The 16456-nt window shown below is 47.3% G+C and overlaps 1 protein-coding gene across 2 annotated transcripts in view; it reads right to left on the reverse strand.

Moving 5' to 3' along the window:
- Window positions 1-16456, reverse strand: part of ADAM19 (ADAM metallopeptidase domain 19) — a 94903-nt gene that overhangs the window by 30518 nt on the left and 47929 nt on the right. For both annotated transcript variants that reach the window (XM_052643130.1, XM_052643129.1), the window contains exons 6-8: window positions 7619-7802; window positions 6749-6814; window positions 599-670 (exon numbers count right to left, since the gene is read on the reverse strand). In XM_052643130.1, coding sequence (XP_052499090.1) covers window positions 599-670; window positions 6749-6814; window positions 7619-7802 — 322 coding nt within the window. The remainder of the gene's footprint in view (window positions 1-598; window positions 671-6748; window positions 6815-7618; window positions 7803-16456) is intronic.

A 16456-nucleotide genomic window follows, 5' to 3' on the forward strand; every position in this document is an offset into this window, starting at 1 on the left:
ATATAAACAAAGTATTTCCAAATCCCAGACCAGCCTATTCTAGTCAAATTAAAGAATTTGGGTATTTCCTAACAGCATGTTTTAAAAGAGCCTGACCTAGAAAAGTTAACCCTCTGCTCAGCCTTTCTAAGAGACAAAACCAAATAATTTTAGAACTGTTTAACAGGCGGAGATGACACAGATTGACCCCAAGCAATCCACTCCTCAACTTTAAGGCAGGGGTGAGGGGGAGGGTCTCAGAGGACAGTGCTCTGGGTCCTCAGCCCTGCTTCAGCTTTGAGGAGTCTGTTTTCCTCAGACTTTTATATTAGACGTTGGAAAAAGGAGTCCACTGGAAAAACACAAATAATCAAAAGCTATTGGTTTAAATCAACCCTATTTTGTAAATTAAAATACAAAACCACAACCCAAACAAGACAAGTTACTTGGCTAGGTCCATGCAGCTGATGACTTGTCGTGAGCACCGAACCCCTGCAGCATCACTACTGCCTCCTGGAAGCTGTCAGGGCAGCTGCTCCAGGAAGAGGCAGGTCAGCTCCTGCTGGGCAGCTCCGCTAAGGTGCTGGCATCTTTCCCACAAGTACACACCTGGTCTCACCTTATCAACATAATTGGCGATCTCCATAAGCTTGTGTCTGGTGGCATCTTGGTCCCGGCCGTTCTTCTGAAACTAAATGGGGCAAGCAGAACTAGGTGAGAACCCAGAATCCTTCCCAGGACCCCACGTGTGTCTCATTACTTGTCTGTGAATTCCTTCACTTTCTCCCATCTTCTGTGAGCAGTCATTTCCTTAGGATTATCTCCCTTTGACAGCTCAGCGAAGGCAGAACCTGAGTCACATCCATCCTGGTATCTCCAGATAACAGTTCAGTTCCGGGCATACGGTAGGCATGCAGTAGCTGTGTAGTGAACTGAACTGTCTTCCTCCAGGTTGACCCTGTTCTCCTCTCCCCCTAATTACAAGGCCTTCTGCAAACTCCCACTGTGGCTTAGAAGAGGGACCAATCCAGTCCTTGCCACAGTCATTTCCCCAGCATGGAGCCACCATCACAGGGATCACCCAAGGACTCTATGCAGGTAATGGTCAACAGGGTCAAATAGTTGCTGAACACCCACAGTGTGCAAGGCACTGCACTTGGTGATGGGTAGGACTCAAAGTATGAGGTCCTGGCCCTCACCTTGAAGGAGCTTCAGCTAGAACACAGAAGGGATCAGAAATAACAACGAAGGCAGATTTTGTATTTAAGGAGTATGAAATTGAAATGGGCTGAGAAAACCTGCACAGAAATAACTGCAACAAGAGGCCACGTGAATGACACAAAATGAGTGCTAGCAATGAGGATCATAAGATCCTGGCAAACAGGCTTCATCTGGCGCATCACTCAGATCAACTGAAGTGCCTTCCACAGTGAGAAGGATTCTGAGGCTGCAAAGGGCTCAGCAGGAAAGAGTGCTGTACTCGATCAGAAATGTCTGCCACAGGTACCCGGAGGAGCACATTTCCATAGGTAGCCTCACATTCATCATGCCTGCTTCAAAAGGATATATCATGTTCAGCTGCAATGATGAAGGAATGCTTCATGGCATAAAGATAAGAGTTGCCACAACTGCAGCCTAAATTTGAAAAGAATAGGTATGTCCCACACACTGCCGTGGTAACACAGAATTACTGTGTTACTATCTGAATTACTCTGGATATACATGAATATATGTTACTTCAAACCTTCACATCCTTCCTCCACAAAATCCCTCAAGAATATTCAAGAACGAAAAGAACAGACACCTTGGGGTATTTGTCTGGATAGGGGGGTGTCTCAGCAAACAAACAGGGAGGAACCTGTTTCCTTTTCTCCCACTGCTTTGGGACCCTCCTGGGCCTCCATCAGAATGGCAACCAACTCATTTTCATGACTGCTTTTTACACAGTTAAATTCCATGTAAGACTGTGGGACTCAGACCTTTCCAAGGTGTCAATCCTGAAGCTTCTCTTTACAGAGTCACTGCATTTCTAAACTGGTCTCACTGTACAGCGAGTGCTGCAGCATTTAGTGAATACTCCTTAGAACATCAGAGGCAGACTTCATTGTCTTTCAAATATATTAATCCTATCTTCAAACAGCTACCTGATAATACCACCACAGTTTAAGGAAAGCATCATGCTGTCCTGAAGAGCTTCAGGCAGGAGTCAGTCAACTTTGTTTTTTGTAAATGGCCAGGCTGTTAACATTGTAGGCTTTGCAGTCATACTGTCTCTACCAGAAGCACTCAAATCAGCCACTCTAGCTCAAAAGTAATCATGGACAATACATGCATGGATGTGTTTCAGAAAAATTTATAAAACCTTGGAGTGGGCTGGATCTGGCCATGGGCTATGGCTTACAGACCTCCGACGTAAAGAAAACAGTGCCTCCCCTTCACACTTTCTGGGTGGACACAGACACTGCAACACAGTGAATCGGCTGGTCTTTCCCAGCTGGCCCACGTCCCGTCTGTGTCTTGAAAGTCCTTGGCACACCTGTTCTCACAGCTACCCTGTCTCCTCCTACAACATCCCATCTTGCTCTTCCTCTGCCTAGGTATCCCGCTTTACCTGAGGAATGAATAAGCTGAAAACCACTCCAGGGAACTTCCCTGGAAGTTCAGTGGTTAAAACTCTGGGCTTCCAAAGCAGGAGGAGCAAGTTCAATACCTGGTCAGGGAACTAAGATTCGACATGCTGTACTGCGTAGTCAAAAATAAAATAAAAAGCTTAAAAAAAAAGTACCTGCTCTACCTTTCTAAAAACAAATAAACAAAAAACAAAACAAAAAAGCAAAAGACAAACCACTCCAAGTGCTCCAAACTAGGCCCAGGGAGCTGCTTGATCATTTTTTCTGCTACAAACCCTCTCTCCAGGCAGTAACGCCATCCTTGTCTCTATTCCCGATGCCAAGTTCAGAGCCCAGGAGAAGCCTGGCCTGTCTCAGCACCAGGTTATAAATCACAGATAAGGTAGCCCGCCCTGTCCCTGTCTTTCCATCCTTTCAAATTAACTCATTGTCAGGAATACACTGCTGCCTGTGGAGGATATGAGGCCACTTGGACAGGGAGTGGGGGAAGAGGAAGTGACGGGGCAGGGATTTGTGAGCCTGTGGGCCCAGCCTGGCCTCTCATATCCTCCACTCACCCTTGTCATAAATCAGCCAAAGCAGGGACCTGGGAAATTAGCACAGAGCCTATCCACCATCCACAGAGCGGCAAGAATCATGGCCTGTGGCAACACCTGCGAGGCTCCTCCTAGTGGAGGTGCTGTCTTCTAGAACAGGAGACAGTTTTCCAAGGCACCACAGCCCTGAAAGCATCTGGGGCCGACAGTTTTCCTCTAGGGGTTTTGCTGTGACTCTGGAGGTCGGGAGACTAAAGACCCCAATTAATACCCTGCTCTCACTTCTCCAGCTTCTAGACTCACACTCACTGAAATCTTAAAACCCAGCACCAAGAGTCCTCTGGGGAGACTGCAGGGCCAAAGGGCAGCCTCACCCCATCTTTGCTTTAGAGCAGCTGTGTTTCTACACACTTAACTATTAGGATCCCAGGAGCTGTCATCTGAACAAAGATTCTGCACCTCAAAACAAAAAGGATACCCCTGGTCCAGTGGCTAAGATGCTGTGCTTCCACTGCAGGCGCCACAAGTTTGATTTCTGACTGGGGATCTAAGATCCCACATGCCACACAGCATGGCCAAAAAATAGGGAAAAAACAAAAAAAAAGGTTCGAGACCATCGTATTAGATGACCTTAGGTATAAGAGGGTCCTCACCCCTGCTTCAGCTTGGAGAAGTCTGTTTTCACTGGACTTTTATATTAGACATTAGAAAAGGAAGTCCCACCGGGAAAACAAAAATAATCGAAAGCTACTGATTTAAATCAACCCTAGAGGAGCTCAGCTTTCAACCAGCAACCCTCCCAGGAGGGCAGGTCTATGAGTCAGGGGCCAGGGCCGTTAGCCCCTCCCAGACTGCATAGCCACGGCTTTCAAATCGCCTTTGGCTTTTGCTCCCCATATCACTCCCCCAACCTGCACACACATCAGTCTTTGGAAATGAAAACAAAAGGGAGGAAAAAAAAAAAAAAAAAAAAGGCTGCTGGAACAACCAACACCAACATCAATTAAAAAGCAAAACTCCTCTCAAAGCAGAACAAGATGTTCCCTTGGCCTGGAGGGCCCGGCAACTCCTTCTCTGCCCAGTAAACTTGCAGACACTCAAGGGCTGCCTCTAACACTGGAAGGCCGCTCCCCCAGCATGAAATCAAATGTCCTCCCCAACCCCATACAGCCTCCAGGACCTGTGCTGTTGGACTAACCACCTGAGAATAAGCCTCTGGGGAGCTGTCAGGAACCCACTTGTAACAGGAGGTAAAGCGGCAGGGCACAACTTCTGAAAGAATGACATAGCCCAAGGACACAACATAAACCGATCCGAATCAAATGGGACCAGAATGGCAGACAAGACTAGACCTTAACCAACAAGTGAAATGACATACCCAGAGGTGACAGTTCCACTGTTAAAAGACCAAAGAGTGGGCGGTGGCCCAAATCCTGGAAATCTCTACCCCCTTCCAAAATAGATGGAATAACCCTCCCACTCATTAGCATATGAAATTACCCAGCCTGTAAAAACTAATCACACCAAATTTCAGGGCAGCATTCGCCCTCTGTGATGCCCCACACTCTGTCTGTAGAGTGTGCTTCTCTCTGCATCTGAATAAAACCACTTCTCACCTATCACTTTGTCTCTCACTGAATGCTTTCTGTGATGAGACATCAAGAATCTGAGCTTCACTGGGTCCTGAAACCAGGTACTGTGGGTTTTGGCTGGGTTTGAGTCCCAAGCAGGGCTTTGGCTGGGTTCGAGTCCCAGCCGTGTGGGTTTAAGTCCCAAACTGGATTTTGTCTGGGTTCGAGTCCCAGTCTGAGGTAAACGGTTTCAATCTGGATGGAGTGTGACAGACGGGAGTTTCATGAACGCTGTCAAAGGGAGCCCCAGGTGAGTTGCAACGTTAGAACTAGGGAGTGATCAGTTCACCTCACTTTCCACACCTGAAAGATACGTCAGTTATGTGGTTGAGCTACTGCACAGAGTGAGAATGAGGTAAAATATGGCTAACTTAGGCAAACCTGGGGTCTGACCTCACTCTTCAGGAGTCAGCTTCAACACCACCACCTCAGGAAGGTTTCCCCCAGTTCCCAAGACCACGCTGCTACTGCTGCTGCTAAGTTGCTTCAGTCATGTCCGACTTTGTGCGACCCCATAGACAGCAGCCCACTAGGCTCCTCTGTCCTTGGGATTCTCCAGGCAAGAATACTGGAGTGGGTTGCCATTTCCTTCTCCAATGCATGAAAGTGAAAAGTCAAAGTGAAGTTGCTCAGTCATGCCCGACTCTTAGCGACCCCATGGACTGCAGCCTACCAGGCTCCTCCGTCCATGGGATTCTCCAGGCAAGAGCACTGGAGTGGGGTGCCATTGCCTTCTCCAATGCATGAAAGTGAAAAGTGAAAGTGAAGTTGCTCAGTCGTGTCCAACTCCTAGCGACCCCATGGACTGCAGCCCACCAGGCTCCTCTGTCCATGGGACTTTCCAGGCAAGAGCGCTGGCGTGGGGTGTCACTGCCTTCTCCTATGCGTGAAAGTGAAGTTGCTCAGTCATGCCCGACTCTTAGCGGACCCCATGGACTGCAGCCCACCAGGCTCCTCTGTCCATGGGACTTTCCAGGCAAGAGCACTGGCGTGGGTGCCACTGCCTTCTTCACGCTGGGCCCCTCATTATCTGTGCTCTAATCCTCTCCAATGTGCAGTCACCACACTTGGAATCAGAGGGTTTTTGTGCTGCTTCTGTAAACTCTGCCATGTGGGGGGCAGGTTTGCATCTCCGGGATCTAAGCACTGTGCCTGACACATAACAGAGAATCAAGAAATCAATGACTAAATGAAATGAAAGAGTGAGGGAAATGAGTGTTTATTAAATTTTAGAAGCCAAGGCACATGAGAACCTAACTGGAAGAATGTGGAATTAAAGGCCAAACAGCTACTCCTTTAGGTCAGTAATTTTCAAACTTGCCTGTGCACCAGGATCACACACAGGCTTGTTAAAACATGGATTGTTAGACCCCACCCCCACACCTGGGGATTCAGAGCATCTGGGTGCAGCCCCCGAATCTGTATGGTCACAAATCCCTGGGTGCTGCTCACGCTGCTGGGCTAGGGACCACATTCAGGGAACTCCGGCTTAGGTACTCATTTGGCATGATTATAACATGATTATAAAAATGGACCACATGTTGGCAGAAAATTGTATTCAATCAGATAAATACACTCCTTATCTTTGCAAAAAAAAATAAATTTTTTTTAAATTTCTATAGAGAATTCATGGATTCCCAAAGAGTAAGCACAAAAACCTAAGGATCTCCCAGATCTGGTCTAGGAGTGTTAATCCAAATAACAGTCTTTGTCCTGATTTTCTGATTAATGTATTGAGCTTGAACATCTTTCTCCTTGCTTTTTTCCCCAACTAGGTTTAAAATAGCAAAAAGAGCCTTTGGTCAGATTTAAGGTCAAAATTACATGGCAAACTGAAAAAAGATGCATTGTTTTCATCATTTCCCCCATTCAGCATTTTGGCACTTCAGCATTTCCCCAAAGCAGTTTGAAGACTGGAATGGAAGTGATTAAGAAAGTGATTTTTCTGCTAAACCCCACTGCCCCTCCTTACCTCTGCATAATCAGCCACAAGGTAAAGCTCCACATACTTCATGGATTGTAAATCTTCCCTTTTCATCTAAGGAAGAGACATAAGCACATCAGAGCTATGGAAATGGTGGACTTGGCCTCATTTCAAAACACTGCTCAGAAGCGGTGGAGTTAATAAGCAGTGAACCTCATTACCAGGTTCCAGACACAACTTAGCTATGATCGTCTCACCATCGCCCTCACTACACCCTCTGCCCGCCATCTTGGTTATCACGGGAGGCTGCTCTGGGACACCGGGTCCAGCCCTTTAGTCTCCAAAAATAATGACCTGGCTGTCCAGTGCACACAGAACAGAGGCCAGCATACTGTGAGGGAACATGCTGACAATCAAACTCCCAAAAATATTTAAACCACGTACCTCTATGTTTGGTATAAATAAATACAAGCATTTTGTGCATGTGGTTAAGCAGCTATTTCAAAAAGGGAGGCATATATATTTTTTCTCACATTTTAAAGGTTCCGAAATCAGCACCTCAGAGTATTTTAAATGAAGTAATGTTTTCCCCTAAAGCAGTTATTCTATCAAATACAAGGGTTTCTCACACTCAACAATGACTTAGTCTAAAAGGAAAATGCTGGGACTTCCTTGGTGGTCCAGTGGTTAAGACTCCACGCTTCCAATGCAGGGGGCGCAGGTTCAATTCCTGGTCAGGGAACTAAGATCCCACATGCTATGTGGCGCAGCTAAAAAATTATTTTTAAATAAACAAAAGGAAAAAGCTATTGCCTCCTTCTTAGCCATCTCCATTCAATTCAGAAACACTTCTGGATCCAAGGAAAGGGTGCTTAGAAGGGATTATCTCCCGGCTGACTCTTGTACTGAGAAACTCACCCTGCGAGGTCGCTTCTTGGTCTGGTTTGTAAACTGGGGGACCCAGTCCCTGGTGGTGGACTCGAATCCACAGTTCCCGAGAGGCAGCTTGAGATGTTCGGATCTGTAAATACGGTGGTGGCTCTCGCTGTCAGGAAGGGGCTCGATGATATAGCTGAGGTCACTGCTCACTATAATCAGTCCTCTGTCGACAAGAGAATTAGAATCTCTGGTCAAAGACTATGGTCCTGGAAAAGCTCCTTGCTCGGGCCTCAGTTACCCCATATGCAAAATGGCACAGCTGGTTTTGATCACTGCTTTTTAATCTTATTAAGGGGTCATACACTCCCTGGTGAGAATCTGATGCAAACTGGGACCTCCTCTCCAGAGAAACGTATGTGGACATGAGATGTGGTGCACAGTTTCAGGGTGTGAAAGCCTATCATGGAGAAACTCAAAGGTTCTAAAAGGGCTGGAATAGGGACAGTTAATACTTGTAAAGGATGCAGGGCTAGAATTCCAAAAAGCCTTCCAATCCCAAACATGGCATACAGCAAATCACAGGTGAAAACTTTACAGGCTGAGAAAGAGACGCTATGTTTAGGACAGGAAGAGTGCTGGTCTAGGGGAGAGAAGACCCAAGTTCTAATCTTAGCTCCAGTATTAAATTGCCAAACGCTCTTCAACAATCTTCTTCAGTCACTCTGTGCCTCAGTTTCCCCAGATGCAAATGCCAATGTTAATTTTCTAACTTCACAGGACTCCTGGGATGATTAAATGGGAAGACAAGTATCTTTGTTTTTGGAAGCCAAAGCTAGAGTCATCAGCTACCAGCCCCAATTTCCCTCGATCAAGAACGCAGCTCTGTGGTGAGGTGGTGGCCACAACCAAGCATATGTGACTACTTTTTTCTCTGGGTTACATATGCTAACCTTGAACTCAGAATAAAGATGTATATTTGTTCATTATATTCTTTCACTCATTGAGTCCTTACTCTGTGTTAGATGTAATCTAGACACAATCCTTGTCCTTGAGTAACTCACATTCCATTGGGGGACAGACATTCATTCCACAAATGCTTCCTGCTATGTCAGGCATTGTGCTAGTTGCTAAGGATGGAGTAGTAAAAAGGACAGATAAGATGCCTGCCCTCATGGAGCTTAGAGTCTGAACATAGGAATAAATCACTGTAGCATGTAACAGTGGAGAAGGAGATGGCACCCCACACCAGTACTCTTGCCTGGAAAATCCCATGGACGGAGGGGCCTGGTAGGCTGCAGTCCATGGGGTTGCAAAGAGTCAGACACGACTGAGTAACTTCACTTTGACTTTTCACTTTCATGCACTGGAGAAGGAAATGGCAACCCACCCCAGTGTTCTTGCCTCAGAATCCCAGGGATGGCAGAGCCTGGTGGGCTGCTATCTATGGGGTCACAGAGTCGACCATGACTGAAGCAACTTAGCAGCAGCAGCAGCAGCATGTAACAGAGAAGGCAAAAAGCTTTCCCCACCCTTAACCCTGATGGATTGGACACAGCTGCATGGAATGCTGCATCATTGAGGCTTCTGGGCCCTTTATCTGGATTCGGTGAGAAAGAGTGCCATGACTTATTATCAGTCATTATCACCAATATCAATGGAAGGGATAGCAGAGGCCCACGTAGCAGGTATCTACCATCCTTGACACTACAAGATGAAAACTAGAGCAACGGAATGTGACCAGGGCTCTGGGGAAGGAAGATCCCAGCAATGAATCCCAGGAGTCCCATAGCATGCTGTGTGCTCCAAAACGTCAGGCTTTATCCACCCAGAAATTTCAGAAGGTAAAGGACCTGGCAGGACCCCTCTTAGACTGTCTGAGCTTCCATCCCTACCCTGGACCCCTCCAGATCCCCGCCCAGGTTTTGCCCTTTGGGAAGAGCCTGCGAGGCTCTCGAGAGACAACGCCAGATCCTAGTCAGCAGCAGCCCTTCCTGGAATCCATCCCCGGTTGACCTCGTTCCAGTGCCAGGGAGCCTGACGACTTTCCGGCTGCCTCACCCAGGCTGACACAGCAATCCTGAGCCAGCCCCCAGCGGGACACCTAAGGTGCTCCCTGAGCAGCTGGGGGTGGGGATGGAGCAAAGACCAAGGGTCACATCCGCTCCTGAGTCCAGACGGGAAAGGGCAGAGGGCAGAGCTTCTGTGGGCATCCTGTTCCCAAGCTATCTGCTCATCTCGGCTGACCAAGGCCCCTCCCAACCCCTCAGTTTCCCCCAAAGCCTGCAAACACTGGAAGCAAAGGGCCTGACCACAAACCAGGTGACGGCTTTGTCTGCATTCTGCTGTGGCTGTGGAAAGTCCCAGTGTAGCTGACAGGGCATCGCCTGAACAAGCCTCTAGGCCAAATAGGACAGAGACCACACAGGATTCCGGTGCACAGTGAACAGCAATCGAGCTGGCTATAAATCACTGAGTCTGTGCTATCGACCATGCACTGTGCTAAGTATTTTACTATTCACACAAACTTCTATGATTCTTACAAATATTATCCTCATTTTACAAATGAGAAAACTAAGGCTCAAAGAGGTTAATTAACTGACCAAAGTCACACAGACAGGAAGAACCTAAGCAGCCTGGTTCTATGTCCTGGGATCTTAACCATGACTTCACTCTGCCTCTGTCACAACAGCCCTGTAGAGTGGCTATCAGTGACAAAAATCAGCAACTCTCCTCTGAGGTGTGCTTGGCCATCACCCAACTGGCTTGTCTGAAGTAAGACACCAGCTGGGAGAGGCATTGTCTACTTTTCCTTTTTAGACACCATTTTGGGGAGAGTTAATTATGTGCCGGGCTTCCCAGAGTAAAGAGTCTGGAGTAAAGAGTCCCCCTGCCAATGTAGGTGTTGCAGGTTCGATTACCGGGTTGGGAAGATACCCTCGAGAGGGAAATGGTTACCCACTCCAGTATTCTTGCATGGAGAATTTCATGGACAGAGGAGCCTGGAGGGCTCTACAGTCCATGGGGTCATGAAGAGTCAGACACAAAGGAGTGACTTAGCACACAATTATATGCCAAGGGCTCTGCATACAGTTGTTCTTATTTCATTCCCACATTAATGCTATAAAGCACCGCCATGGCTCCCATTTTATAGATAAGGAAACTGAGCCTCAGAGAGATTAATTAACAAACTCTCATGGGTATAGTGTGACCAAAAATTTAAGGTCTGGCAGAGTCTAGACCCTACTCCCTTAACCTCTGTGCTATCTGCCTCTATCAGTGAATTCCAAACCTATGAGTCAGAGATAACAGGATAAAAGCTCCCAGAGCTATCCATTGGAATATTCTACAGAATGTATTTAAAATGTCTACTGTTGGTGGGAATGCAAACTAGTACAGCCACTATGGAGAACAGTGTGGAGATTCCTTAAAAAATTGCAAATAGAACTACCTTATGACCCAGCAATCCCACTGCTGGGCATACACACCGAGGAAACCAGAATTGAAAGAGACACATGTACCCCAATGTTCATCGCAGCACTGTTTATAATAGCCAGGACATGGAAACAACCTAGATGTCCATCAGCAGATGAATGGATAAGAAAGCTGTGGTACATATACACAATGGAGTATTACTCAGCCATTAAAAAGAATTCATTTGAATCAGTTCTGATGAGATGGATGAAACTGGAGCCGATTATACAGAGTGAAGTAAGCCGGAAAGAAAAACACCAATACAGTATACTAACACATATATATGGAATTTAGAAAGATGGCAATGACGACCCTGTATGCAAGACAGCAAAAAAGACACAGATGTATATAACGGACTTTTGGACTCAGAGGGAGAGGGAGAGGGTGGGATGATTTGGGAGAATGGCATTCTAACATGTATACTATCATGTAAGAATTGAATCGCCAGTCTATGTCTGACGCAGGATACAGCATGCTTGGGGCTGGTGCATGGGGATGACCCACAGAGATGTTATGGGGAGGGAGGTGGGAGGGGGGTTCATGTTTGGGAACACATGTAAGAATTAAAGATTTTAAAATTAAAAAAATAAAAAAAAAAAAAAAGTCTATGTCCTAGAGACTGTCACACAGGGTGAAGTCAGAAAGAGAAAAACAAATATTGTATATTACCACATATACACGGAATCTAGAAAAAACAGATGAACCTATTTGCAAAGCAGAAATAGAGACACACACAGAGAACAAACACATGGACACCACGAGGGGAAAGGGGATGGTGGGATAAACTGGGAGACTGGGACTGCCGCACAATCATATACAACGTATAAAACAGGTATCTAACGAGGACCTACTGCACAGCACAGGGGGAGGGGGCGGGGAAGGCCTGGGTCCAGGCCCAGTCTAGGAAACGCAGACTGTAGTCTGAGCATCTATCTGCACTGGGAGCAAGCCCCACGCAATCCCCTGCGCAGTCAGCCTCAGCAGCTCTGACCTGGAGCCCAGGCTCTGGAGGGGCCCGTCTTTTCACAGAGCTCCAAGCAGTCCTGTTCCAGGGAGTGGGCAGATTACCACTGGAGAAACACAAGCTCAGAGTGACCCTGAGGGTCCTTGAGCAATAGGACTCTGCGGCTGCTCTCTGCCCCTCCTTCATGAGGTCCCCCATAACTTGCCTGTGTCACAGCTGCCATCCCCCTTCTCCCTAGGGTGGAGAAGAGGCAGGCAGGGGCCCTAGCACATCACAGGGAAACCAGCTTTGAGAGTGGGGGGACCTGTGAGAACCTAGTTCCCAGGGGCCTCCTCTCTCACCACCCCCAAGCCCTGCTAACTGTCGTTCCCTGAGCACTCCCCAGTCATTTCTCCTCCTAAACATCTCTGGTGATCTAATTTGTGAAATGTAAGCACCGGCAGAGCTTTGCCTGGGGGTGGAGGTGGGGGCTCAGGAGGGGGACCCAGGAGGCTGGGTGGCCAGGACCTCACACGCAATTCTCCACTCCTCTCTGCATCCTATTCCTCATTGTTGAGAGCTTGATACAAATGAAATTGTACAGAGGAAGCCTGGCAGGGCAGGGCAGGCAGGCAGTGGATTTAACCCCTGAATGACTGCTGGACTCACCCAAATGCATCCTTCCAGGGCCTAGGTTTGAGAACAGCTTCTTGGGAATTAGTCCATTCGGAGCTAAACCTAAAGGGGCCGCAGCCTACAAGGCTACATCCAGAGCTTCTTAAGAGGTAATCACTCCATCACCCTTCTTTCCTTCCCTCAAAATGTGCGTGCAAGTGAGAAGGAGGGAGTTTCAAAGGCAGCACTGAGGGGAGCCAAGAAGGCACGTGGGTGATGTGATCCCTCCAGGATGGGGGCGGCAAGGCACAAGCGGAGAGCCTGGGCTCAGGAGTGGGGCCATACCTGGATTCAAAGTCTGGCTCTGCTGTCTGCTAGCTGTGGGGCATGGCACTCAACAAGACTGCCCTCTCACAGGGCTGCTACGAAAACTGAAGTCATAGGCAGTGCTTACTAACCATTAGGGTAATATTTTAAAAGGACAGCTAAGTCATTGGGCATGTATTATACACATGACTGGTACAAGGCATCTTATCAGTAGCCATTCAACACATGTGTGCTATGTGTACCTAATGTGCGCCAGGAACAGTTTTAGGCACTGGGGATGCAGCAGGCTTATAAAAAACAAAAATCCCTGCTCTCAAGGAGGCTGCACTCATCATCTAGTGTAAACCTACCAGTGACATCACTATTGTTGCTCCCATTTCATAAATGAGAAAAATAATGCGAGAGATCTGAAGCAAGGCATCAGGCTTTAAAGCAGGAACTGCCTGACTCCAGAATCCACACCTGGCACAACCTGACGCTGCCCTGTGAGGGTTTACTCAGTGTCTGACACACAGGTGGCCGCCTTATCTGTTCTGCAGCAGGAAGGCCAGGTGGGCAAAGGGGCAGACAGGCAGAGACCGGCTTCTTCTGTCCCAGGCGACCCGCCTCCCAAAACTCTGCCTACTCTCCCTGTGGCGCAGAACTTCCAACACCGAAGGATCCTTTTCACGGTCTGGTCTACCCTCCTTTCTCGGACAAGAGGAACAAAAACCCAGAGACACAGGAACGTGCCCAGGGTCACTGAGTGAGGAGCTAGGGGCATATCCCAGGCCTCCTGTTGTCCGGACTCATTACTTATGGGCAGGGCCCTGACGCACCCTCAGCCCCCCAGCCAGGACCCACTCCTGTACCATGGGCACCATCTGGGCTGAGTGAGGCTCATGGGAGGCAACAGCCTGGCCAATGTAAAGCCAGAAGGAAATGAAATCAAGCAGGGAGAGAAACACTCAACAGATCACAAAGCCGAGAGGTGTGAGGCGAGATCTGAAACTCAGATCTCTTGACTCTGAACTGTGAGCTCCTTCTAAGCCATCACACACACGTTCACACACATCTTCCTGGCTCACTCTCAGCTTTGTACTCTCCCCAACAGAGTCTGAGTCCAGGGAGCCGGGGTAAGGTGTAAGCACAGTGAGTGTGAGCCCCAGAGCACAAGAACACATCTGCTATAATCTGAGCAATGCATCAGATGACTACAGGTGATCTACTGTGTGTCTCTGAGAAACTCTACATGCAATTAAACCTACTAGACATTAGTACATAAGATACTACGCACCTGTTAAAAGAATGAGTTTGATCTATGTGTGTCTAAGACATAATGTTAAATTGAGGGGGCAGAAAAGTGACAGAATGGTATGTACAGGGTAATCTCATCTGGATTAAAGAAATCATATATATATATATACACACACATGATTACATATTTCAATTATATATACCCCTCCAACAGTGATTACAGATGGGAAATGAGGTTGACAGAAAGGGCAGGACAGGATAAAGAATTTTCATTTCCTTTAGTTTTACGCTTTTTGTATTAATTGAATGTTTAACACACCCATTAGCTATATAATGATCATTTTTAATGAGTATTTTCTTTACAAATAAGACTGATCATTCAGGTTAAAAAAAAAATGTTTTTACTGCAATCAATACCTCTCCTGCTGACAGACAGACAGTGAGCGGGGTAAGCTGGGGACACACACATGGGCAAGTACACACAGTGTCTATCAAATCCCACAGGTTCAGTCAAGGACATCTCAGCCCAGTAATGCCTAGATCTCCTCACAAATAACCACTGCTCCTAACATTTCTACTTTGTGTGAATCTGCAAAGCATTTGTGCACACAAGATGCTGTGCAGGACATTTAGAAGATGAGCCCTTCACAGAAGAAAGGCTTGGGGACTGTGCATAGTATGCTGTTATCAGTCGCTAAATCGTGTCCGACTCCTCCCAGTTCCATGGATTGTAGCCCACCAGGCTCCTCTGTCCACGGAAGAATACTGGCGTGGGTTGCTGTGCCCTTCTCCAGCGGACACTAAACATCCCCAAGAAATAGTGTGCCACATCTTTTCCTTGGTGTAGTCTGTAAGTATCCACAGCTGCCGCTCAAATCTCAAAGGGGTCAGTGGCCTAAGCAAGGTTACAAAGCATTATATCACATATCCATGTTCCTTTTTGGAAGGAGTATTTCTAAAAGGAAACACAAGAAAGTAGTTAACAATGACTACCAAGAGGGATTCAGGAAACAGGAAGAGACCTTTTCCACTGTACCTTCTTGTATTATTTGAATTTATTTTTACTATGATCCTGTATTACTTCTTTAGTTAAATTAGCCTAAAGAACTGCTTGGGGAGCAGAGGGGACCCAGCAACAGCCTAGAAACTCAGCTGAATTCCTCTGGATTTGGATCATCACCCTGAGGATCCTACTTGGTATAAATCCTACCTACTTTCTCCAAATCACAAAGTGCTTGTTTCCAGGAGAGAAGCACAATTGCTATGGAGATTTTCCATTGCAGCATCACTTTATGAGCCTTGGTGGGGGGACAACGTGAGGGCTACATGGGTTTGAAGCCTGCTGCTGCTGCAGCTGCTCCTTCTCCAGGGTCCGAATTGAGCCATCTGGCTTGCGATTCCAGCTTTTAAATCAGTCAGGCCCACAGACACCCTTGGTTTCTTAAGGTGTGTAGCAAGAAGGCTGGGAAAATAAGGCGGGTGAACCCCACCAGAGGTGAGTGTGCAAAACAGAAACACATGGATGGCTCACTCGGTTCTCCCCTGTCAGCACAGCTGTGGGAATGATTTATAAGAGTCTGGGCCAAGTTCCCACTGCTGCAGACCAAGAGGACAGAGGAAGAGGCAGAGAGAAGTGAGTCGCACCTGCATGTTCCCTTTCGTCCTTCTTGGGACAGACGTTGTTTACTTGCAGGCTGCAGGTGGTGGTGGCTGGGCCTGTAAACACCACTGGGAGTTGGCTAGGCTCAATCAGGTCACTTGACCAGGGGATTTGGGGCCACTGTTATGGCCTCCCAGCCAAAGCTTGTTTCCTGCCTAATTCCCTCCGGCCGACTCAGCCTGAAGCCTTACAGAGGAGACATGGCTCGATTTATAAACAAACACGTGGCATCAGCAGCATGATGGGCCTCACATTGGCATGCAAGCCTGGGTGAGTCTCAGAATGGCTTCACTGTGGTAAGATGACAATAATCCTGTCTGCATGCTTTAGCACTTGGCATTCCCCACCATACCTATCATCCATGCCCACTTTACAGACAAGACTGAAGGCTCAGGAAACTACTCTTATATGCCTGTCTTCCCTCCACCTGTGTGGGGCACTGGCAGAGAACAGACAGCCAATATTAACTTGCTGAATGAAAGGAGCAATCATTAATGTCCACTGATGGATGAACGGATAAAAAAAGCTGTAGTACATATATAAAATGGAATATTACTCAGCCATAAAAAAGAACAAAATTATGCTATTTGCAGCAACAAGGATGGACCTAGAGACTGCCAGAATG

The sequence above is a fragment of the Budorcas taxicolor genome, chromosome 7 (assembly GCF_023091745.1).
Source record: "Budorcas taxicolor isolate Tak-1 chromosome 7, Takin1.1, whole genome shotgun sequence".
NCBI classification, from domain to species: Eukaryota; Metazoa; Chordata; class Mammalia; order Artiodactyla; family Bovidae; genus Budorcas; species Budorcas taxicolor.